The sequence below is a fragment of the Octopus bimaculoides genome, chromosome 11 (assembly GCF_046866305.1).
Source record: "Octopus bimaculoides isolate indiv1 chromosome 11, ASM4686630v1, whole genome shotgun sequence".
In the NCBI taxonomy this organism is placed as follows: Eukaryota; Metazoa; Mollusca; class Cephalopoda; order Octopoda; family Octopodidae; genus Octopus; species Octopus bimaculoides.
The window spans coordinates 29,381,229-29,407,997 of record NC_142938.1 but is presented as its reverse complement, the minus strand read 5'-3'; the positions used below and the strand labels follow the sequence as shown (position 1 = coordinate 29,407,997).

At 36.2% G+C, this 26,769-nt stretch overlaps 1 protein-coding gene across 2 annotated transcripts in view; it reads right to left on the bottom strand.

Moving 5' to 3' along the window:
* Window positions 1-3,843: 3,843 nt before the first annotated feature.
* The window catches only part of LOC106880970 (organic cation transporter-like protein), a 51,012-nt gene continuing 28,086 nt past the window's right edge, over window positions 3,844-26,769 (bottom strand). For both annotated transcript variants that reach the window (XM_089359732.1, XM_089359733.1), the window contains 5 exons: window positions 23,447-23,581; window positions 22,385-22,470; window positions 10,884-11,001; window positions 9,124-9,196; window positions 3,844-4,070 (listed from right to left, as the gene is read on the bottom strand). In XM_089359732.1, the coding sequence (XP_089215858.1) occupies window positions 3,912-4,070; window positions 9,124-9,196; window positions 10,884-11,001; window positions 22,385-22,470; window positions 23,447-23,581 (571 nt within the window). In that variant the 3' untranslated portion in view covers window positions 3,844-3,911. The remainder of the gene's footprint in view (window positions 4,071-9,123; window positions 9,197-10,883; window positions 11,002-22,384; window positions 22,471-23,446; window positions 23,582-26,769) is intronic.

Below are 26,769 nucleotides of genomic sequence, written 5' to 3'. Positions count from 1 at the left end.
CGGAAAACTCTCTCGAATTGTTGTGTAAGGATCGAGCGACATTCGCACCAGAAGGAAATCTTCTGGAAGTGAAATGTGCTCGATTCGAATATCACTCCCCCTGTTTCAAATTCAATGTTTTGTGTGACAAAGGCTATCAGTTCCTCTTACCTTCCAATGAGTACGAAGTGGGTGTTTTGTGTTGATGTTTAATTTGTTTGCTTGACTGTAGAGGTAATGGACTTGTTGTTGTTGCTTCGGTTGTGTCTATGTGTGCTGTAAGTGTGATTATCAGCAGTTTTAGACGTTTGTGTGAGTCTTTGTTCTTGTGTTTGTTTAGGTTGTTTACGTTTGGGAGATTCTGGTGATAGTGATGGTTGTTGGTTGCATTGGTGTTGGTGTTATTGGGGAGATGTTTTCGTGGGTGGTGTCTGTATTTTTTATTTTGAGTGTTGTTATGCCTTGTGAAATTTTTCTTTTGTGCTTTCTTTTTTTGTTTTTTGAGACCTTTTAGTTTTCCTTCATCTTCACTACTGGCAGATGTGGAGTCTGTTGCTGTAAGTGTGTCTGTGTCTGTGTGCATGCTTATATTCTCGTTTATGTGTGTATATCTGTTTCGGATGAAGAGGGTAGGAGAGCTTTCCTTGTTTCCCTCTAGAGTGGTTAATGTCTTTGGTGTTGCTGCCGGTGGTTTTGCCAGTGCTGATGTTGTTTGTGGTCCTTGTCCCGGCATAGGCAGCTATAGAGGCCTTTGACTCCTTGCACCTTTTACCACTTGGGGATAGTAAACTCGCAAATGAGTAGTTTTCCAGAAGCGAAACAATGCGGACTTTTGCCTTAAGTTATTATGTGTATCACCGTCCCGTTCTGAAGACGGACGTGGTCCGGGATTTATTTTATGTTTTCGGGTCTGATCTGGAGAGGTATCTTCAGGTCAACGCCGGACCAATCCTCCCTGGCAGTTCTTGTCATTTCTATCGGGACAGTATCTGTCTCCTCCACAATTACGCATCCCAGAAGCCACCAAATAAATATCAAGCCGCTCTTTTCGTCTCTGCTGGGATGCATCTGAAAAGCACTATTCTTCTCTCTACTACTTCAATTGCCTCTGACGGATTAGTAAGGTTGGCCCATGATTTTTCTTGTTTAATCAGTTCCCATGCTTGCGTTAACATTTCATCCTTGTTGGTGAGGTTCACGGAAAAGTGTTGCTTCTTTTTCGCTGCTGCTGCCGCTTTTGCTGTTGGTAACGTTCTCGTTGTTGTTGCTGCTGCTGCTGCTGCTGCTGCTGCTGCCGTTATTGTTGCTGTCGTTGTTCTTACCGATGTTGTTAGTGTTGGTTTTGTTGTTGTTGCTGTTTTATTGTTTTGCTATCGTTGTTGCTGCTGTTTCCATCGTTACTGCGGCTGCTGTTGCTGTCTCTTTCGTTGTTGTTGTTGCTGTCACTACTACTATTGCTGCTTCTGCTGTTGTCACTGTTGCAGCTGCTGCTGCTGTAATCTCTGCTATCGCTGTTGCTCTAACTGCTACTACCGCCGTTACTACAAGGTGAACTTTGTACTGTAATTGTCTCCTTTTTCTACTCCCCTTCTCCTGTTGCCAGTAACGGAGGGAAGGGGAGGGAAATCTTCAGCAGCCACCAGATTTCTTTTTTCTCAACTCTTTCAAGACGCGCTCCGACATATTTTTGAGTTATGTTTGATTAAATTAAATTAAACGACCACCGAACATATTAGGTGGGCCGAATATAACTCCTGTAGGGGGCTAAACAATCGTAGAACACCCGTAACAGGTTCCTGGTATTTCTACTGATAATGTGGAATAAAAAAATTAATGCAAATAAGCATCAAACCGGTGTAAATAAATGTCCTATGGTGCACCAACCAGGAGAGTTTGAAAACACGTCTTATGTATTCCGCAGTGTAATAATAATAATGCCCTGATGCAGTGCCAGGCAGTGGCTCTCATGGCTTCTGATCTTAATTGATTGGAAGTGTTATCATGTACATTGTTTTGTCTTGGTATAAAAAGATGGGCTACTGTAAATATTCTGCTCAATACCACAGATTTGCTTGTCAGTTGTTTGACCTTAACCAGTTGGGAATGCCCCTTGGTGGCTGACGATATGTGCATCTCTGATCATGAGCAGAAGTAGTGGGGGAGCATCATAGCCATGTGTTGAGAGGAATTCGTTGGGGTTTGAATAATTCACCTTTGGAAACATGGGTGTTTTGTTCAACATCCTTAAACAAACCCTATTCAGGGACCTTTTGAGCAGGATGGGCTTCTCGACCTGAAGAAAATTCTAACTGGGCCCTACCTGCGAGGTCATGCACTGTTTATCTTGATATGCGATCACCATGTCGTGCACATGTAGTTGTGATGCATGTGCCTGGTGTACCCTTATCAGACGGGTAGTCATGATGGGTATACTTGGCTTCGTATATTTTACCCCGTTGTCACTTTTGATAGCATTCATTGCTCTCTCACTCAATAATAATAATAATAATAAGTTAAAACTGATAAAGAAATAAAATCAAAACCCAGAAATAATTAAGAATTGAAAAAAAAACATCTGCTTACTGATAGACATTACAATCCCTTCAGACCAAAATATTGCCAAAACAGAAGTGGAGAAATTGGCAAAGTATAAAGACCACGAAATCGAAGTTTTCAAGATGAAAACGATACCAGTAATAATCAGTCCATTGGGTATGAACAAAAGCCTAGAAGCTATACCTGGATCCTCAACACAGTACACTATGCAAAAATAGCCCTGCTAGGAACAGTCCACATGCTACGCAAGACACTATCAATTCAATAAATACAACCCAAACAAAACAATCCACAAAAACAAGACACACTCTATACAGTAAATATTGAATAAAATAAACGACTCCCATAGCATATACTCTACAGGCTGGATACCCAGCAGAGGAACACATTTCGCATTACACACACAACACGCAATGCAAACACTAAGCCAACTAAAGACTGCAACCAGGCGAAATCAATGATTATGATACTCTAAAAATGAGTATAATCAAATAATTAAAACCCACAGATCTCAGTATGGACCACCGATTGTTCCACCCGCAAATGAAAGTTGATAATAAGACATCAATAATAAATAACATGAACGTGGCCGTCACAGAACCAATAGCCACAGAAATAAATGTTAAATGATGTAATATATGCAGCAGCCTCTATGGCCACGAAAGAAGCTGGATACCCCTTCAAACCCATCTAAAGTGGAATATCACCACCCAGAAAATCCTGTGGATAAATAATATCCAGAAAAATAGAAAATAAAAGAAAGGATTTGTCAAGCGTTAACGAAACTAGCAGTCAAAGAACACTACTATTCAACAAGAGAAGAAAAATACTACGGAAATTACAGAAGAAGATATACCTGAGGTAAGAGAACAGCTAATGCTAGATATCCTCACCAAAGCACAAAGAATCCACTGGTATAAGGAACGCCAACGTTTCTTTGAACAAAACGAACACTTCAATCCCAAAGAATTCTACCAAGAATTTGTCAAAAATAAAATAGAGATGAATGCAGCACGAACAACAGAAGTGGGGAAATGTTGTGTAGAAATATGATTGGCGAAGGAACAACCTCAGAAAAGATCTATCAAAATATCAAACTGCAAAAACTAAGCAAATGGAAAGCACCCGAGCAAGACAAGATCCCCAAATTCTGGTTAAAATATCTAAAACGCTGGCTTGAGAAATTTAATGAAATACTAGCTGAGTCAGAGTCAATGCTTGAATGGCTCACGGAAGGGAAAACTATCCTAATTCCCTAATTCATTGAAACAGCTACTCATGTTGAAAGATAAGTTCAGAGACAGGTTAGATAAAATATTGTTTTATTAAATTTCTTTTTTGCTTCCGGACTTATGGTTTGCGTCTTCTTTCCTTCTTTATTTTCTTTTTTCGCGCTCCCGTTTCAAGCTCTGCATTTCATCCAAATTCTGTGGCAGTTGTTTATTATGCGTTTCAGGAAGAGTGAATAACAAGCTCGATACAATGAAACAACCAGCACCAAATACAAGTCCTGGGCCCCAAACGATATGCGCAGCCTAAAAAAATAGAAATTTATAAATTATATATATATGCATATGTATATATATATATATATATGTGTGCGTGTGTGTGTGTGTGTGTGTGTGTGTGTGTGTGTATGTGTGTGTGTGTGTGTGTGTATGTATACATGTATATAAGGATTTACTTTTCATAATGAGATAAAAAATAAGGCTGTGTATATTTTAGAACATTGACAAATATATCTTACAGCTGTTTCCAGGATATTTATTATACCCCTTCATCGAGACGGTGTGAGAGGATGATATATATATATATATATATATACATACATATATATACATATATATATATATATATATATATATATATATATATATATATATATATATATATATATATATATATATATATATATATATATATATATATATATATATATATATATATATATATATATATATATATATATATATATATATATATATATATATATATATATATACATATATATATATATATATATATATATATATATATATATATATATATATATATATTATATATATATATATATATATATTATATATATATATATATATATATTTCGTATGTGTATTTCGTGTGCAAGATCCTTGATGTGGATACGTGTGTTGAAAGAAATACAATTAAACCTTGGGAGAGGCATTATGCCGGTAATAAACACACGCACTGGTTCAGTCCTTTATAAATTAAATTAATAAAGGACTGAACCAGTGCGTGTGTTTATTACCGGCATAATGCCTCTCCCAAGGTTTAATTGTATATATATATATATATATATATAAAATTTAAAGAAAAACTACTATTAAATAATTCAATAATCAGAATGTAATGCATACCCTCTAGAAAATAAATATATCATAAAAATCTTATTCTAAAAATCAATAAAGTACATAAAAGAATAACTAGTAAATGGTATATAAGGTATTTTAACTCGAAGATTAGCTATATTTTTGAATAGAATTGATCTTCGATCGATTTATTTTAATCGATTTTTTAAAAATTTTATTTTCTATTTGAAAATTTGGTTATGAAACACGTGTAGTCGTTTTATTATTTTGATGATTATTACTTTGTATTTTATTATAGTTCTTTTTAGTGTATTAAATTTTTACTTTTTACTTATTAAATTTTACTATATGTGATTGTGGATTTTCATGGGTGAGTTCATGAACTTTCGTTCGTTTCTTTAAAGTATATATTTATATATCATATACTGAAAAACTTAATTTAATTTTAAGTTTTGATAAATTGAATTTAATTAAGATTTTACCTGTAAATTTGGATTTTTATCCCTAATTTTTGTCCCTAAGACACCTCCGAAAGGAGGGGCCCCGCCACGTCAAAACGGTAGAGGAGTACGGGCCGAAACCGGACGTGGTTCCTCCTAATGATGTCTTCAGCTAACTGGATCCGAATCCACCAAGGGAAGGCATGTCGGAAGAAAGTAATTCAACAACGCGGGTTGATGAACCGTAAGACGTGTGGCCAGAACCTCCTGGAAAATAACCATAGCGAGGGACATTCCACAGTTGAATTAGAACAGTCACAAACAGTGAAAGAAGACAGGCACCCAACACCAGAGCTGAAGACACCTCCGAAAGAGGGTGGCCCCGCCACGTCAAAACGGTAGAGGAGTAGGGGCCGAAACCGGACGTGGTTCCTCCTGATGATGTCTTCAGCTAACTGGATCCTATAAAGGAGCTGTTGTGATAGCAGACCACGAAACATGGTTGAAATTCTTCCTATATATGTATGTATATATATATATATATATATATATATATATATATATATATATATATATATACTGTTGTGTCTGGGGAGAGTCATTTTCTTATTGTGCCTTAAAATTTAACACACTCGCCGGTAAAATTTCCACTTATTTTTCTTTTTATTTTCCTAAAATTTTCGTTGTGTCTTTCAACCTTGTCAATAGTCTTGACTGTCCATTATTTACGCTACGTTCTTTTTTGCTTTTGTTTGTTTTCGCGCATGTGTGTGTATGTATGCATACATTTATGTGTGCATATGTTTGTATGTATGTCTGTGTGTGTGTGTATATGTATATATGTATGTATGTGTGTGTATGCATATTTGTATATATGTGTGTGCGTTTGCATGTATGTATGTATGTATTCTGCATATTCCTGTGTTTGCAGAATATGCAGGAATATGCAGAATACATACATACATACATGCAAATGCACACACATACATACATATATGCATACACGCACATACATGCATATATACATATGCACACACACATGAACACATACATGCATGCATACATACACAGACACTGAGACACACACATGCGCAAAAACAAACAAAAGCAAAAAAGAACGCAGTGTAAATAATGGACAGTCAAGACTATTGATAAGGTTGCAGGACACAACGAAAATTTTAGGAAAATAAAAATTTAAATAAGTGGAAATTTTACCGGCGTGTGTGTTAAATTTTAAGGCACAATAAGAAAATGACTCTCCCCAGACACAACAGAATATGCTTCAACACACGAAATCACATAAAAAATCTTGCAAACCAAATCTAAAAACGAAATATATATATATATATATATATATATATATATATTCACATTCCCGCATATATGTACACATGTATACACACACATATATATATATATATATATATATATATATATGTATGTATATATATATATATATATATATATATACATATATATACATACATACAGTTCCTCTTATCACACACCTACATCCGCACATATGCAAGCATATGCATATCCGTATATGAAGGGTACGTGTGTATGAAAGTCGCAGTTATGCACCGGACACAATCCCACTTTCATATACATACACACATGCACATATATACACACGCATGCACAAATACATTTAATATATACATACATATATATATATATATATACTCACACACGTACACATTCACACAATTTAAAAGTAAAAAATGAAGATATATATATATATTACTCTTTTACTCTCCTTTACTTGTTTCAGTCATTTGACTGCGGCCATGCTGGAGCACCACCTTTAGTCGAGCGAATCGACCCCAGGACTTATTCTTTGGAAGCCTAGTACTTATTCTATCGGTCTCTTTTGCCGAACCGCTAGGTTACGGGGACGTAAACACACCAGCATCTGTTGTCAAGCGATGTTGGGGGGACAAACACAGACACACAAACATATACACACACATACATATATATAAATACATATACATATATACGACAGGCTTCTTTCAGTTTCCGTCTACCAAATCCACTCACAGGGCTTTGGTCGGCCTGAGGCTATTGTAGAAGACACTTGCCCAAGGTGTCACGCAGTGGGACTGAACCCAGAACCATGTGGTTGGTAAGCAAGCTACTTATCACACAGCCACTCCTACGCCTATATAAATAAAAAATGCTAACTTATATAGAAAGCTTGTGCAGGAACATAGTAAATATGCGGATTCTATCCATGATTTGGGGGGGGGGGGCAAAACCGTAACAGGTATTTTGTCATATGTGGACATGAACCAAAATGTTCAGTTCTTGAATTTAGACATGTAGCGGGGTTCAAGGAACTTTTCCAGATGAGCTATCTTTCCATATTACAAAGACTGCACTTGCCACTACTATTGATATAAGGCTTACACTTGGTCAAGATCTTCCACTAAATCCTATAGCTGTTCTTTTAAGAACCATATATAACTGGATAATTTGATAGTTTTCGTTTATCGCAGTGCCTGAAGCTTAAGGTGTGATTGTTGAACCTTGCTTTGAAATTTCCTCCCGTGAGACCAACATATCTCTTTGACGAAACTGTGTTATTAGCGTTCGTAGACTTTACGGTGGCTTCATAAATAATGGCCTCGGTCATACAGGCTCCATTTAACAGGTACAAGTCTTTATCCCTGCAGAAACAGCCGGCTTCGTGTTGTTTTGTTGTGTGTGCAATTATTTATGTTTTTAAAGTTTGGGGTGGAACTAAAACTAATTTTTAGGTTATGCCTATTAAAGAGTTTCCTATATTTATGATTTATTGGAAAATGTCTATCTATAAGTGACAAGAAATATTAAAGGTCACTTCGAGGAAGTAAGGGGGCGTGAACCAGATAATTTTCCTGTGTCTATGTTTTCTTTTCTTTATTTCTGGCCTAATAGCAGGTATGTAAGCTATTTCCTCTTTACATCCACTAGCTTTAAGGGCTTTGTTATATAGTGGGGCAGCATTATTAAATATGTTTATATTGGAGGAGAGGCTAGAAATTCTCCAACTAATATTCGTAACTAAATTATTAAACACTATGGGGGCGAGGAACCTACATTAATATAACAAAGTCTATCGTTGGGCTGTCTATAGGGTTTGTAAATATACTTTTGTAAATCCATAGATACGTCAAGGAAATTGTAGAAGTATAGGTGTCAATCCATTACACCGTTTCTAACGACTCCTTTAATTGATTAATAAAAACATTACATCATTGTAAAGAAACCGTTTTCATCAGATGAATTCATGAACTTCAAAATAAAGGACATTCAAAATTATTTAACATAGTTTACAATCCATGGAGCAAAAACATTTATAGTAGTTCTGCAACTATTTCAGTTGACTGAATGGATTTACCAGAATAGTGTATATTTGATCAGAACAAAGAAATTTAGAGGTTAGTAAAATTGACTCTAGTGAGCCAATTATCTTTACTTCTAACAAGAGAGGAGAGCGCGGCTCCATTAGTCTAGGTTTATCTATTAAAGAGTTGTTTAATGTCTACTGGTCGGTGGTAAGAAAGTGATTTGGGATCAGGTGAACCCACTAAATTATCAAGGTCGTTTGCGATGGACCCAATACAAAGCTTTATCTCCACACACATACATACTTATATACACACATACATATCTGTATATACATATGTGTTTGTGTGTTTGTGTGTGTGTGTGTGTGTGTATGTGTGTGTGTGTGTGTGTGTGTGTGTGTGTGTGTGTGTGTGTGTGTGTGTAAGTATGCATGTATGTGTGTGCATATATAATGTTATAGCTTAGGAAAACATTTCACTTACCAGCATTCTTGTGTAAGGAGAGATCATGCTACCGAGACGTGCTGTAGCTGAGGCTACACCTATTCCAGCATTCCTGTTAAAAAAGAACCCAACAGTAATTAATGAAACATATATTTTTCTAGGGAATGTCTTCAGACAAACAAGATGCCAAATTCGTGGTTATTATTGTTTCTGTTGTTACTTAGTCCTGAGTAGTCTCTAATTGTACAAATCAACGTACAAATCAACGATGAATTCAAACTACGACTATTCCTTTTATTCATTTTATTTATTTATTCTTTTTCTTACCGGTGTATATACATCCAGAACCACATTTTCCAGTGTCTGCCTACCATTTTCGAAAGGTATTGTGTGAAAATTGAGGGAGATTTCGCTATATTCCTAATTGGTCTTTTGTCACATGTATTTTCCTGTAACTAATTAGTAGCCTCTGTCGCTTTAGTGGCCTCTATTAATTTGCCTTTAGCTGGTTTAGCTGCTAATAAGCCATCTATTATTTATATATATATATACACACACATACACATATATATATTAGATGGAATGGGTTTGACATGTGTCGCTTATGTAGCACTTCAGTTAAATGAGGTATACATACATTCATATGTGTGTGTGTATGTGTGTGTGTGTGTGTGCGTGTGTGTGTGTGTGTGTGTGTGTGTGTGTGTGTGTGTGTGTATGCAGTGCTTTTAAGTACTGACTTATATATCTCTATTTGTACCACCTAACCCCTCTCTCCCCGTCTCTCTCTGTCTCTCTCTTTCTTTCTGTATTGGCAACACATATATTTGTACATATATATTTACTACCTGTGACCAGACTAAACATACCAGATGTATTCTTTAAAGGTCTTCCCTGACCCTCTTCCGGTTATTGTAGGAAACGGAACTTGCATAGATATAATCATTTATATCTCGACATGTCAAATTGTAAATTGCAGCTTTCCACTAGTATTCGTTTGCCCAGATGAAAGCACACTTCCGCGGCTATGAAATCCTTCCTCCTCTCACTTACTCTCCCGACCGCGTACCATCTGGCTTCCATCTCTTTCCAACCATAAAGTTTTTTTTGAAGAAGCAGCACTTTTCGAATGATGATGAACTTATCTCCGAGGTAAGGTCTACGGCCCAGACGAAACTTACCGACTTCTGCGGACGAGGTCTTCACAGCTGCTTAAAGCGATGGAAGAAGATAGTCACCATTGGCGATGGCTATGTAGAGAAGTACAAATAATTATGTCAAGTTTCATTTATCCCAGTCCTGCGAAAGTGGGCCAGGGGAAATCTTTAATGTACACCCCTCGTAGAATGAATTAACAGCTGCAAATTTTTGAAACTATGTACTGAAATATACCAGCGAGTTTCTCAATAACCGACTGGAAACACGTGGAATGTCACATCAAAGACTTATACTGAAAAAAAGATCCTCAGTTAGTCTTTGCAAGAACTTAGATGCTCCATGTTGGTGTAAGAGTACAACTAAAGTATGTCCAGTGTTTTAATATTATTGCTTTACAAATTATCAGATTAATGTCCTACGTAACTTCCTTATATTTTTATGACAATTTCTTCATATTTTGTTCTATTCTAAATACTGCCTTTTCTAAATTGCAAGTGGTACCTTGTGGTACCTTTTCATTTTCAGTTATTTTACCCAAAAGTGTATGCCTGAAACATAGCAAATTGCTACACACACACACACACACACACACACACACACACACACACAAGAACGTGTAGATATTTGTGATTAATGCTGACCTTAATGTGGTCGGATAAATTTCAGGAGTATATAACCATAAACCACCAAAGGCACCACTGATACCGACCATTCCAAGTAAAGACAAAACTACTGTGGAAGTGTTGATGGCGTCACCGTCTGTAAATAGAAAATATAGGTCAACATTATCAGACATAAAACAGTTTGCTTCTAGGTTTCTAGATCGAAATGAAAATATGTGATGCTTATTCATCTCATATTATAATGAGTTGACAACCGAAAACGAGGTAATATAAATTCAATTCAAACGTTATTTTATATATTTAACTTCTGTTCAGTTGATATCTTCTTTTCAATGATGACAACACCAACAACTACAGTTGATGACACCTTCTAGATGTATGAATGGTCACGTGGTAATTTAAAGAATTCGCTAAATAAATTCACCAAGTTATTAAATAGACCAAGCCACGAATCTTTTAGACTGATCAAATATATCTGACCTTAAGTCAGTGGAATTTGAACTTCAACTAGCTTGACGATGCAAAGTATATGATAAAAGAGAGTTAAACACCAAAATATAAAAAATGCATAAATTAGATAGCTTTCCTTCTCTCTCTCTCTCTCTCTCTCTCTCTCTCTCTCTCTCTCTCTCTCTCTCTCTCTCTCTCTTTTTCTCTCTCTCTCTTTCTCTCTCTCTCTCTGTCTCTCTCTCTCTCTCCCTCACTCTCTCTCTGTTTACAAGATCGTCTTGAATATTCAAAGTAAAGTATAAACAGTGAGCTAAGTGCGTGATCAAGTTACCATTTCTGCTTTTTACTATGTCACTTCTAAAACAATCTCGTTTTAGAAAGCTCTTCTGGTCAAACATTGAATTTCAGTATTTGTGCCCATCTGTGAAAAAGTTTCATTGTAAACGTCATTAAAACAAAGCAAATAATTGTCTCGCCAATAGTAATTGATGCTGTTATTTTTGTTGTTGTTTAACTAAATTCACAGGATTGATACTTTCGTCTTTCCAGCTGTAACAATCCTATCTCTTTGTATATCTAATTTTCTATTGTCTAATGTATCTTCATTTTTTACATGGCTGAGTGTTATGCGACGGAGACAAATTCTAAGAGATGATGTGTGTATGTATGCATACATACTGACACAATTCTCCCAACCCGTCAACACACTCACAGTCACACAAGAGATTTTACCGAAATTCAAAAGTGAGCATAACTTTTTATTAAATGACATAGTCGTTCAAATTATATTTGCTGGTAGAGTAATTCTTCCTTTATACAAACCTACAAGCCAATATAGTCTCTATCACAAGCGATGTATTTGTGCCAGCCTCGTACACAACTCTCGAATTCCCTTTGAAAAAGAAAAAAACTCACGTGTGCACTATTGTACCCACTTCTTTACAGCTATCATTATTTCGCCTGTTTAATCAAATCATTATCTGCGAAGACTGCTCTTCATTGGACCAAACTGGTGGATATTGAAGGGCATCAGGTACGGGTTGTATCAGGGACCATTGACAAATCTGTCTTTGTTGGAGAAGTTGTGCATGTTCGGGCATTTTTCTGGTGAATGTGGATTGTTTTCAGATTATTGATCAGCCTATTTTTCCTAATGTTTTCCCTAAGCTTTTTGAATGTCTGAATATAATGCTCGCTATTAGTGAGTACTCTAGAGCTGTATTTTTAAAAAATCAATGAGAATAACACTCTTGTTATCTAAGAAAGCAGTCACAGTGACTTTACGTGTCGATTACTGTTTTTTTTAATGTTTAGGTTATGGTAGTGAGAAATGACGTCATTCTATGGATTGAGTTTCCGTTTCCAGATCATAAAGATACACCCACGTCGCCAGGTCGGGGGAAAATCTTGTCTTCATTCGCTTCGAAAGTTTTTATATACATTCGGACATTCAATGTATTCGACGATTTGTCATGCATTGTGACCAAAGATCAAATGTGCATTACAAAAGATGTCGGTACACGTGAATCAATTCGTGGTTCAACTCGTGAATCAATTCGCGGGTTCAAAGTAGTCTGGGTATGGCGATTGTACTGGCGTGAGATTTAGTTAATCTGCTAATATTGCTGTTGGATGGTACATTGCTGGTAATGCGGATGACACCAATGGGATGACCGGCCTCGCACCATATGTTACCACTGGCCACACCCGTACTAACGCCGGCAGCTGCATCGCCAACCATATGACCGGTAGTGATAACCATAGTGGTAACATCGCCGAATCATTGCACCATGTCGACGGCGTCAGCAATGGTGTTACCAACAACATTTCCAAGCCTGGAGCCTATCAGAGATATACCAGGAGTGCGAATATAGCCACATCCCAAGTTTGTAAATTTATCGGATCAGCCAATATCAGGTGGAAAATAATAGCTCATCCAGACCCATATATTAATGCGAGGGGTCGTTGCAAAATCTGCATCGCGGAGAGAGCCAGAAATCTTAAGGACTTTGCAAAACCTGGTACGTTAAATAATTGTAAAGAAGTTTTCTCTAAATGTGTCCACTTCAAGTGCTTCCAACTGGAAAATCGGATCTCCTCGTTTGCTGCTTGGGCATTTTCGGGTCTATAAGGGTTGTTTTATTCTCTGGTTCAGTGGAGACAGCTCGTCCTCAACAATGTTTTTATGTTAAGACGTAAATCCCGATTTGTGAACGTTTCCTCACGTTCGCGACGTAGAAAGTTAAAATGTTTTGTCTTTATGTAGAATCTGATGTGCTATCCACAAGGCTTCAGCTTTGTGGATACGAAACCTTTGATAACTCAAACATTTTTGTTGTAATAATTACTGCTCTATTCTTTAGAGTGTACTTCTTTTCTGATATGTATTTTATTGACTACACACACACACATATGCATACACACACACACACACACACACACACACACACACACACACGTATATATATATATATATATATATATATATATATATATATATATATATATGAAATTTAAAAAAAGGAAAATACACACACTTTACATATTTTTATTATAATTTTTAATATATCGACCGGTTTCGCTTTCGCTATTCATGATATTATGGTTTACTTATTTGAATACGTATTTTCTTAAGAAGAAATTTTGTCCTTGTTGTGTGTGATGATATTTACGAGTGAATGGCTTCTCAAGTAGAACAATAAGGGGAGGTAATTGGTTATCGTTATTATTGTTGTTGTCGTGGGCAAATTTGGTTTGATGTTATGTGCACATTTTTCTATATGTTCACTGAGAGTAATTTGCCTGTATTGTGGGAAACGGATTTTCTCTTTATGTAGAGTGGTTCTCCTTCTCAAGGTCATACTCGTCTGTCCAATATAGTTAAGACCGCAACCCGAGCAGGTTATTACATAAATTAAATTCTCAGAGGCACAACTGAAACTAGTTTTAATTGTGAACCTCTGTCCTTGTTTGAAAAGGAAATCCGAGCCTTCGAGTAAGTTGGGGCAGGTTCCGCAGTTTGAGCGTCCACATTTTTAACTGTTGGTTTCGTGGAGGTTTTGTAGAGCTTCGCATTTGTTAGTAGTCTCTTTAGCGATTTTTGTTGCTTTTTTGCATTTGATGAGTTTGTGCGTTTTTAGGATGTCGTTCATTTTTGGATCTCTAGTTAGTAAAGGAAGATTTTGTCCACATAACAACAAACCAAATTCACAGTCTTCCCCTTCCACCAGTGCAAAGACACAATCTCTCCACAAGAACGTTGAAATAAAGAAACTTTTTTCATTGAAAAATACAGAACACGTCTTAATACGCACGCATAAATACTTTTATTTTTTTACATATTTCAATTCACGATTACATCACCCCCCCCCCTTTGTGTGTGTGTGTGTGTGTGTGTGTGTGTGTGTGTGTGTGTGTGTATACACATATATTCCCCTCCCCTTACTGAAAGCTGAACAGTTATCTCCCTTGGCCACAACAACAACAACAAAAATAACGATAACCAATTACCTCCCCTTATTGTTCTACTTGTGAAGCCATTCGGTTGTAAATATCATCACACACAACAAGAACAAAATTTCTTCTTAAGAAAATACATATTCAAATAAGTAAACCATAATATCATGAATAGCGAAAGCGAAACCGGTCGATATATTAAGAATTATAATAAAAATATGTAAAGTGTGTGTGTGTATTTTCCTTTTTTTTTTAATTTCTAATATATATATTTCAACTTACCACGTGGAGATAATCGAAATTCCTCTTTCTCTGTTATTACTATATATATATATATATATATATATATATATATATATATACATATATATATATATATATATATATATATATATATATATATATATATATATATATATATATATATATATATAGATAGATAGATAGATAGATAGATAGATAGATAGATGCATACTCACAAAGGTAGACACACTCACGTGTATATGTTTGTGTGCACACTTGCGTGTGCATGCCTGTTTGTGTATGTATGTGTGTTTATGTGTGTGTGTGTGCGTTCATACGTGTGTGTGCGTTCATACGTGTGTGTGTGTGTGTGTGTGTGCGTACGGAGAGAAAGCGATATGTACAATAAGCAATAAAGAATTATTGGATGTAACCATTAAAAATGAAAACTATGCGGTAGAAATTCTTGTGGCTGGGGACGGTCATAACGCCAATAATATTTTCGGCTTAATGACACTGCCAAGACAAGATTATTTTCAGTAAATGAATTCCCATCAACAATCTTACAAACCACATACAAAATCAAAGAATAATTCCTATCCCAGTGCAAATTTATCGTTGAGGAATCAAGAATACGTGACCTAAACACACACACAGACACTTACATTTGTATATATATGTATATATATATATATATATATATATATATATATATATATATATATATATATATATATATATATATATATATATATATATATATGTATGTATGTATATTATATTTCAATGAGGGTGTGTTTGCATGTGTGTATGTGGTGATGTTGATTGGAGTGGGAAGGGCAGATTATTCACACAGAAACTTAGAAATACTATTCTATAGACATTGTAAAGTATATTAGCCACTTAAATGTGGCTAACCACTAAGGGTGGGTGCTACTGTACCTTGTAGCCCCAGGAGGACACCTCTTCCATCTGGCTATTGACACACTTTCTGTGCCCTGTAAATAGCCAGCTAGAAGAGGTGTCCTCCTGGGGCTACAAGCTACAGTAGCACCCACCCTTAGCGGTTAGCCACATCTAAGTGGCAAATATACTTCACGTTGTCATGCAGCTACTGTTTATACCTCGTTCAGAAATGTATAGACATTGTTTTTCTTTTACAGAAGATTCGAAAGTTCCCAGAGTTGTTTCCCCTATATTGCATAGACCTATATGAACTTCTTATCGGTACCGATATGCATTTTTTGTATATATGTAAAAATATATATATATAATCTTTTATTTTTTTACTTGTTTCAGTTATTTTTGACTGTGGCCATGTCAGAGCACCGCTTTTTTAGTCGAAGAAATCGATCCCTGGACTTATTCTTTGTCAAACTGCTAAGCTACGGGGACCTAAGCACACAAATATCGGTTGTAAAGCGATGGTGGGAGGACAAACACAGACACAAACACACACAAACACACACACACACACACACACACACACACAAATACATATATATATATATATATATATATATATATATATATATATATATATACGACGGACTTCTTTCAGAATCCGTCTACCAAATCCACTATAGGTGATAATATGATAGAGCTAAAGGTGACTATAGCAGAATTGTTCAAGTATAGGAATCTCATAAGAAAAAAAAAACGGAAACGATACAAAATTGCTCCCTCCGCAAGAAATTGTGCAGAATATAGCTGCGAGAACGATGGTATATAAGACATATAATATAAACAAAAAATGTATTGTAACATGTAAAAATGAAGTAATTGAGAGGTGTCTAGCACTTATATGGTAGAAGGAATGCCACGGTCGAATGCACAGTTTGCTACCGAGAATACGGCAAAGGAATTATCACCCAGAATATTAAAAACCGATGAAATAATTCTGCTACCAACGTATTTGGACAGAAGAACGGCAAAAATCACTGTGGAAGAAATACCAGCTGGATTCGACGTAATTTGGGTAGCAGCATCCATCACATACGATATGGAAGAAAAAATGTCTATTTTACAGATGAAGAAAAAAAAGAGGCTGAAAATTGGAAGGGGCAAACCCTTGAGCTTGTGATTCAAGCCACCCCAGAAATCCTAGAAGGGCTGCCCGATACGGTATTTATAGGGGAGGGGCTGAGTGTGAGAGTCGCAGTAGGCCGCTGTGTTTTAAGTGCGGCAAAAAGGGCCACGTCCGCTCTGAATGCAAACCTAAAGAAAAAAAGATTGAACCCCCTCTCCAAAAAGAACCGTTTAAGGCGGGAGAATAAGAGAAACAAACGGCAAGGATAACAAAAGCAGTGGAAGAACCGAAAAGACAAGAAAAAACAGAAAACAAAAGAAACAACTCAAAACACAGATGAAGAAGTGGAATTTACTGTGGTAAAATCCCAAAAGAGAAAAAAGGCCCAAGCCCCGGACTCCCTTCTCCATACAAAGAAAACAACTAAGTCAGTTACAGACACACATGTAAAAACACACACACCATCCCCTTCCTAAAACCCATTACCCAACTCCACACTAAGACACAAAACAAAATTGTGTCTTTCAATAACAAAAAACGAAGTACTAGCGAGAGTCATTGGAGATCATTACAATGCCCAGGTTTACAAAACCAACAAGGAACCGCCCCCGCACATCCGAATTGCGAGGATGGAGGTGGGACTATTCACCGAACTGAAAGGGAGACGACTTAAAAGATGTGAGCCAAGAGATGGCCTTTTACCATAAGAGTCTTATGTTGGAGCTAACGTTAAGCTTCCGCTCTAGAATTGAACAATATACGTCATCACACACACACACATATATATATACTAGCAGAGGCACCCGGCGTTGCCCGGGAATGAAATTGTTGATTATATACTGGAAGAAAAAAAGCAAAATATATTGTATAGAAATTTGAGGACATTCTGTAGATGGACTCTCAGATAAATGATGGCTGGACGTCTCTCATGAATGGGAAAATTGAAGATGCGCTAGAAAGCCTCATTGGTACTTGGAAACTTTTACGAAAATTAAAATGGGGATTAAATGAAAGAATGATTTACGTGAATATCCTCACAAGAGTAACTGAAATAATTGGCGATTATGGAACCCCCCACGCACGCACGCACGCACGTACACACACACACACACACGCACACACAGAGTATTACACAGATGAAATGGACGTGTGTGTGGGTGTGACAGAGAGAGAGAGAGAGAGGGGGAGAGAGAATGATAGAGAGAGGTTTGTTGTCATGTATACGTACATGCATAAATATGCATACATCTTTGTGTGTGTGTGTGTGTGCGTGTGTATGAGAGAGAGAGAGAGTAAATACTACATACACACCGCTCTCTTACTCTGTCTCACACACACACACACACGCGCACACATACATCTAAAAATGATGGATGCATATGACAATACACCCCTTGACTCACTCACACTCTGTCGGCGATCTTTCGATACCAATCCTCCTTTTTGCATCAGCGTTTGTTTACATCAATTCGGCAATTTCCGTAAGGAAAGAGGGAAAGGACGTTAGTCAGCGACAGCTCTGATCTGTTAGGTAGCAGACAGCAGGGTTAGGGTTAGGGTTAAGGGAGTGTGAGAGAGAAAGCGAGAGATAAGTGACATGTGTTTTTAAGGGAGTGTTGAGAGAGAAAGCGAGAGATAAGTGACGTGTTTTTAAGGGAGTGTGAAAGAGATAGAGAGAGAAAGCGAGAGAAAGCGAGAGATAACTGGCACGTTTTACGTCAATACCGGAAGTTGGCATTGAGGAACCTTTTTAAAGAAGTGAATCATAAATATAAAGCAATATTATTTATTTTTAATTTAAAAAATCAAATAAAGAGCCTAACATTTATCCGAGGTCAAATTATTCATGCATCACAAGTATGGAAGTAAATGGTGAAGCCGTTTTCACGTGATAAGCGATTACACACACATCTCTGTTTTATATATAGTATATATATATATATATATATATATATATATATATATATATATATATATATATATATATATATATATATATATATATATATATATATATATATACTTTATTTAAAAGCAGCAGAAATATAACAAAAATACCGTTACTCTGAGTTTCACGTTCCCGTTCATCGGACCTGTCCGATGAACGGGAACGTGAAACTCAGATTAACGGATTTTTTGTTATATTTCTGCTGCTTTTAAATAAAGCATATTACTCTACCTCTGGTATTTGAGTACTCTTTTTTCCACCTTGTTGCACATTTCATGTGCTTACTCCGGTATATATATATATATATATATATATATATATATAGATAGATAGATAGATAGATAGATAGATAGATAGATAGATAGATAGATAGATAGATAGATAGATAGATAGACAGACAGACAGATAGATAGATAGATAGATAGATAGATAGATAGATAGATAGATAGATAGATAGATAGATAGATATACATATCTATATATATATTTATATACATATGTATATGTATATACACACGCACGCACGCATACACACATAAACACCATCACACATGTATATATACATATAAGGCTCTGATATGACTGTGTGGTAAGAAGCTTGCTTGCTAACCACATGGTTCCGAGTTCATGCCCACTGCGTGGCACCTCGGGCAAGTGCCTTCCATTGTAGCCTCGGGCCGACCAAACCCTTGTGAGTGGATTTAGTAGAAGGAAACTGAAATAAGCCCATCGGATGTATATATATACATACACACACACACGCGCGCACAAATACACGTATGTATGTATTAAAGTGTGTGTGTGTTTGTCCCTTGCCATCACTTGCACTCATACACCCAAACGCACACACAGACACACGCACATTTAATATTATTTCATGCCATCTTTAAAAGCCTGCCGAGCCCTTTCATCGCTATGTGATGTTCCTTGTTTACGTTGTGTCTGCTTTCGTTCATTCATTGACGGCTGTGATTCCATTTCTAAATAAGATTAATTTATTTTGTTTTATGCAGTGTATATGTCAGAGTTTTATAACGGAACTGTTAATGGTGGACAATAGTGTAGTTTGAATTTTTGTGAGATCTACTGCACCGAAAGTCTGTTGTGTTGTCAAGGGTGGAATTGACTAGCGGTGTTTGTTCTGTATCCATTTACAAATACTCCCTTATCATTTTCACCACGAGAAATGAAGCCTCTTAATAAACAATACTCAGAGGAATTGTCATATATATATATATATATATATATATATATATATATATATATATATATATATATATATATCTTCTATCTTTCCTCTTTTCGAAAAACGTCTCTCCTAGAGTTCACTATTCTCCTTTCGTTCCGGTCTAACGACCCCATGTCTGTTTTCGTTCGGTTTCCTTGTATGTCTCTACTGTTATTTTTTTGTTTCCAACTTTGACCCTCCATATATCTTAAATTCTATTTTAGAATTTATGGGATCAACTGTCTTTGAAGACTCATATTGTCGTTTGAATGCTCGAAATGAGGAGTAGATAGACAGCCGACAACTGATGAAGGGTCCTTTTTTGTGTCAACTTGTCCTGCTTTCCATTTTTTTCTCGGTGTTTACGTATTTCACTCGTTTTTGTCCTGTAATTACTGTCCACGTCTTGTATCTATCTCTCGTGTGCATGTTATTTGCACTGTTGGTGACGTCCTGTACCTACATACGCACGTGTGTGTGTGTATATATATATATATATATATATATATATATATATATATATATATATATATATATATATATATATATATATATATATATATATATATATATATATATATATATATATATATATATATATATATATATATATATATATATATATATATATATATATATATATATATATATATATATATATATATATATATATAGGCGCAGGAGTGGCTGAGTGGCAAGTAGCTTGCTTACCAACCACATGGTTCCGGGTTCAGTCCCACTGCGTGGCACCTTAGGCAAGTGTCTTCTACTATAGCCTCGGGCCGACCAAAGTTTTGTGAGTGGATTTGGTAGACGGAAACTGAAAGAAGCCCGTCGTATATATGTGTATGTATATATATATGTGTGTGTTTGTGTGTCTGTGTTTGTCCCCCAGCATCAGTTGCTCGACTAAAGGCGGTACTCCAGCATGGCCGCTGTCAAATGACTGAAGCAAGTAAAAGAGAGTAAAACAGTAAAGAGTAATATATGTATATACCTGCCCGATTCAAACACATTGCGTAAGATACAGCGTAATATATAAATGCACCGTGAGAAATCTATTACATAACTCTACTGCTACATACATAGGTGCAACTAAAAACTTCAAACATCGCTACGCAGCCCATTTGCACTCTTTTAGATATGACAAACAGTAAATCTACAACATTAGCCAATCACATTCATCACCTCAAAAGCACAAATACCCAATATACTTTAAAATGGTCAATCTTAGATTCTGGAACTCCATACCAGGGCCAGCGCTCCAGCTGCAAGCTTTGCCTAAAGGTGGCGTTCCATATTTTAAAATACAATTCTCCCACTCTACTTAATCGATATAATGAAGCATTTAGCAACTGCAATCACCGTTCTTTCCATACATTTAAATGTTATCACAAACAAAAATGCACAAACGATCACGCAACATAATCGCACGGCTCCCCATAGGCAACCTATTCGACCTGGCAAAACCATCCATCTTTTACCATCTTTTGAATAGACTCATTACCTCCATTACCAAGTAAGTTTATCTTCACCTATATATATATATATATATATATATATTTATATATGACGTTGACCACTAACCTGGACATTTAATGTGCTAGAAATAGATCACATCTTGTGTCTAAAAAGACCTAAATTGTTCTCAACAAGAAATATAGCGTGATACCAAAACGTAAGCGGGCAAGACATTTAAAATCACCGAAAAGGAACATTATTAAACAGGTACCGGTTTCAAATTTAACAATCTTACCGACTGTCTATTTCTCTTCAGCCTGATTTGTAATGGAACCATAATCATCAGAAGCCCATACAAAGTTGCCCACCGCCATAGGTGCGCGTGTATATGGTTCTGCTAATTACAGCTTAATGGTAAAATTCAAAAGTCTTCGTTTTGGCGCGCTAATTCCATGAATATGTCTGCAGAGAATATTTACTGCGTCGCATATATCCAGTATGAGAACTCTGTAAGGGTTAATATATTATTTAAAAAATGGCAAAAAGTCATATATTAATTAATATCGATTAATTACCAGGAAGCTAGCACATTTAAAGAATCAAAGAGATTCAGAAACAGTATCTGCAATCTCAGGGGATTAAAGCACATTTTTATATATGACGTTGTGTGCTTAAATATTGCCGATAGAATATAGGTATCTTACCACCGACTGACTTTAGAACTGCCACGGCTAATAATACCAGAGCTGAGGTAGCAATGAGAATTATGATGGCTTTCTTCCGTCCATATCTGGAAAAAGGTACAAAATAAGATTATGGTGGTGAGCTTGAAGGATGACTTTCATAGATTGCTACATGGAGTAAATTATGTAGCGACGGAGAGAGAAAAAGAGAGAGCAAGATAGAAGTAGAGAGCGAAATAGAAATAGAGAGAAGGGGAGGAAGAATGAAATTGACAGAGAGTGGAGAGAGAGAGTTCCAATATTTGATTGACATATATATTTTGTCGTCCCTCGGAACGATGACAGGCAAAGTTAATCTCAGAGGGATTGAAGTTCAGAGTGCGTAGAGCTGTTTAACCGACTCTTTAACGATTCCACAAATTTCCCACCTGAAATCATATCCTTTTGTCTTAGATGAAAGCAAGGCATATTTGATAACACAGTTGTAGATAGATTGTGTTTGGAAAAAAGAGGCAAAATTATGGTAGCTGGAACTGTTGGGCTAAGGTTTTTCTGGGGCAGACATAATAACAAAACTTGTACTTAAAGTCACCAGCACCTGTTCAATTATCTCGTGTTCAGTGTTTCATTCATCTACTCCAATTATCTGTCTGTCTCCCCACTCTCTCTTTATAACATCCCTTGTTACTTCAATGTATATGTGTGTACATATGTGTGTCAAAGATACTCATACAAATACAAATATCTGTCTGTTTGTCAGTCTGTCTATCTATCTATCTATCTATCTATCTATCTATCTATCTATCTATCTATCTATCTATTAATCTATCTATCTATCTTTCTATCTATCATCTATCTATCTATCTATCTATCTATCTATCTGTCTATCTATCTATCTATCTATCTATCTATCTATCTATCTATTAATCTATCTATCTATCTTTCTATCTATCATCTATCTATCTATCTATCTATCTATTTATCTTTCTATCTATCTATCTATCTATCTATCCGTGTGTGCACATGTGTGTGCATGTATATATATATATGCGTATGTGAATCAAATATAAAATATTTACGAACAGCATTAATAATTTGTAGAGGACTAAACTGGAGGGAAATTCCATGAATGCTATGAGGAAGAAATTCAAATGACGGTCTCCAGACAAACTACTGGAGGTCAAGTAGAGTCCGAAATACGTCAAACTGGTAATGAGCCTGAAATACAGGGAAAAAAAAACATATATTTGGCTACTTTTCTTTCTTAAAAATACTATTACACACAATGTTCAATTTTGTGGGGTTTGCTTTTTTACATTATCAAAGATATTTTACATTGTAAGATCTTGAGAAATATATTTTAGATTTATTTGCAGGCGTGGCTGTGTGTTAGGAATTTTGCTTCCTAACAACATGGTTCCAAGTTCAGTCCCACATGCTGGTGAGTGTGACCATGGTGTGTTGCATGAATAGCTAATACCAATAATACCTGGCTGCAGACCACCAGGTCGGCGGCCATCGTCTGGTTTCGCTCAACGACGTATATATATATATATATATATATATATATATATATATATATATATATATATATATATATATATATATATATATATATATATATATATATATATATATATATATAGGGAGAATTCACAAAAATAAGAACAACAGACGAATACAGGTGGTGTAGAAAACAAACAGATGTATTAGTATAACGCTCGGGAATTGAAAAAGTCTTTGTTTCGAGCCTACGCTCTTCCACAGAAAGAAACAACGTGTAGTGATTAGGGATCTATCATGGCGAATGGAAGAAAGATTTGTGGTCTGGCATGATAGTACGGGGGAAAAAAACGTGGGGAGGAAATTAAACGTGGAAGGAAAAATTCAAAAGGTGTGGGGAGAAAAAAGCAAAGGCGTGAGTAAAAAAGACGAAAAAGGCGTGAGGAGAAGAAAATATATGCGAGGTGGGAGAAGAAAATCAAAACAGAGAAAAAAAAGAGGAAGATGGAACAAATAGAGAGAAAGTGGGGAGAAAGGGAGAAGAGAAGACGAAAGGAGAAAAGAAATGTAGGGAGAGGGAGGCAAAATGACAGGTGCAGATTAGAGAAAACAGAGTAAGAACATCCGGAGTAGGAAGAAACGACAAAAGAAAAGAACAGAAAGTACAGGAAAGTTAAGAAAGTATAATAATAATAATAATAATAATAATAATAAAGGTTTTACATAAAGTTAAAAATAAATATATATATATATATATATATAGGCGCAGGAGTGGCTGTGTGGTAGTGACAAGCTTGCTTCCCAACCACATGGTTCCGGGATTTGGTAGACGGAAACTGAAAAGAAGTCCGTCGTATATATTTATGTATATATGTTTGTATGTATGTATTTGTGTGTGTATTTTTCCCCACCATGACTTGATAACCGATGCTGGTGTGTTTACGTCCCCGTTATCTTGCGGTTCGGCCTTAGAGACCGATAGAATAAATACTAGGCTTACAAAGAATAAGTCTTGGGGTCGATTTGTTCGACGAAAGGCGATGCTCCAGCATGGCCACAGTCAAATGAATGAAACAAGTTAAAAGTGTAAAAAAAATGAGTATATATGTAAAAAACAGAGCATGTACCTGGGTTTGCCAACCGCTCGAAAGCCGGTGTTGGTGTGTTTACGTTTCCGTCACATAGCGGTTTGGTATAAGACATCGATAGAATAAGTACCTGGCTTTAAAAAAATAAGAATTGGGGTCGATTCCTTCGAATAGAATTTCAAGGCGGTGCCCCAGCTTGGCCACATTCTGATGACTGAAATAACTAAAAGGTTAAAAATAAATTATGCATCTAACACGAGTCTTCAGCTTCTAAGACGTTGTTGTTAACTTTCTGAAATCAACAGTGAGGTTGGTGGCAGTGGTAGTCGAACGCCGGTGAGTGTGACCATGTTGCGTCGCATGAACAGCTAAGAGCAATAATACCTGGCTGCAGACCTCCATTTCATTTCTGTAGTTAGTACTCTGACAGTTTCAAATACTCCCAGATACTTATAACTCTTTCCGACTTTCAATGGTTTTAATATCTGGCCATCTGGTAATTGGATGCCTTTGCTGCTTACTACCTGTCCCCTTCTCATGTCTAATATTGCATACTTATCTATGACAAATTACATGCCTATATCTTTTCTGAAGAGCCTTACAGACTGTATTAAGGAATCTTTTTTTCATTCAAAAGCTTCAGAGCATCCATGTAGAGCAAATGATTAATTCTTCCCTTACAATTTCTGAACTGATACCCTGCCTTTGCCTTCCTTAATGCTAAACTGAAGGGGATCAAACATAAGACAAATATTAAATGGGACAATGAGACCCCCTGGAAAATTCCTATTTTGATATTATCCTCCCTAAAACTGTGTCACCTGGTAGAGATCTACTTTACATTTCTTCGGGCTACCGCTAATTAATTCTCTTATGTTGTCTACTATACTGAATATACTCAAACATTCACTTATCCATGAGTGTGGGATCATGTCATAGGCTTTCCTATAATCTATCCATGCTATTGTTAGATTTCTCTTTCTAGCCTTTACTTCACTTACACCTGCATTGTCTATGTATAATAGCTCATGTTTCCTCTAACCTTCTTCCTGCAACCCTTCTGTTCTTCTGGTAGTAAATTCTGGTCGTCAAGGTGTTCGTAAATGCTTTCTGAAAGCATTCCTGTTAACAGCTACCACACTAATGGTAAGCATGTGATTGGTCTATACTTGCTAGCAGTATTACCTTTGCTCTTATCTTTCATAATGAGTATTGTCCTCCCTCTAGTCATCCAATCTGGTATTATTTCTCCATTAAAGCAACCCTGAAGTTGTTCCCTCAGCCTCCCATATGTAAACTACTGAATTATTTCCTTAGCCAGTACCCTTGAACTAAATCTGGTCCTGGGCCCTTCCAATCCTTCCCTAACACTTTACTCATTAATGTCTTAGTTAATCTTAAATCTGGCTGCTTCTCACTCACTCTTTCTTCCTACACTTTCTTTAACCATACTGCATCTTCATTATGATTGACTGGCTTATCCCAAATATTACCCCAGAATTTTCTAGCTTTTGCATTAGGTTTCTCATCTTCAGTAATTTGCTCTTCACTATTTATTTGGTTTTAAAATATCCTCTGATCTGTCTCAAATAATCTATTCTGTTGATACTGGTATGACACTGTTTCAGCTCTTCTATTACTGTCCCAAATCGTTTCTCTTTGACTAAGTATCTTTTGTCGAGGGAAGATTTGCACCTTGTGTTTCCTAACTTGTTTGTTTTCCAGGCTTCTATTCTACTCAGACCTTGTCTTAACGTCTTCACTTTATTTTGTAGTCTCCTTTTCTACATTTAATCTTTTTAATCTTTCCCTGTG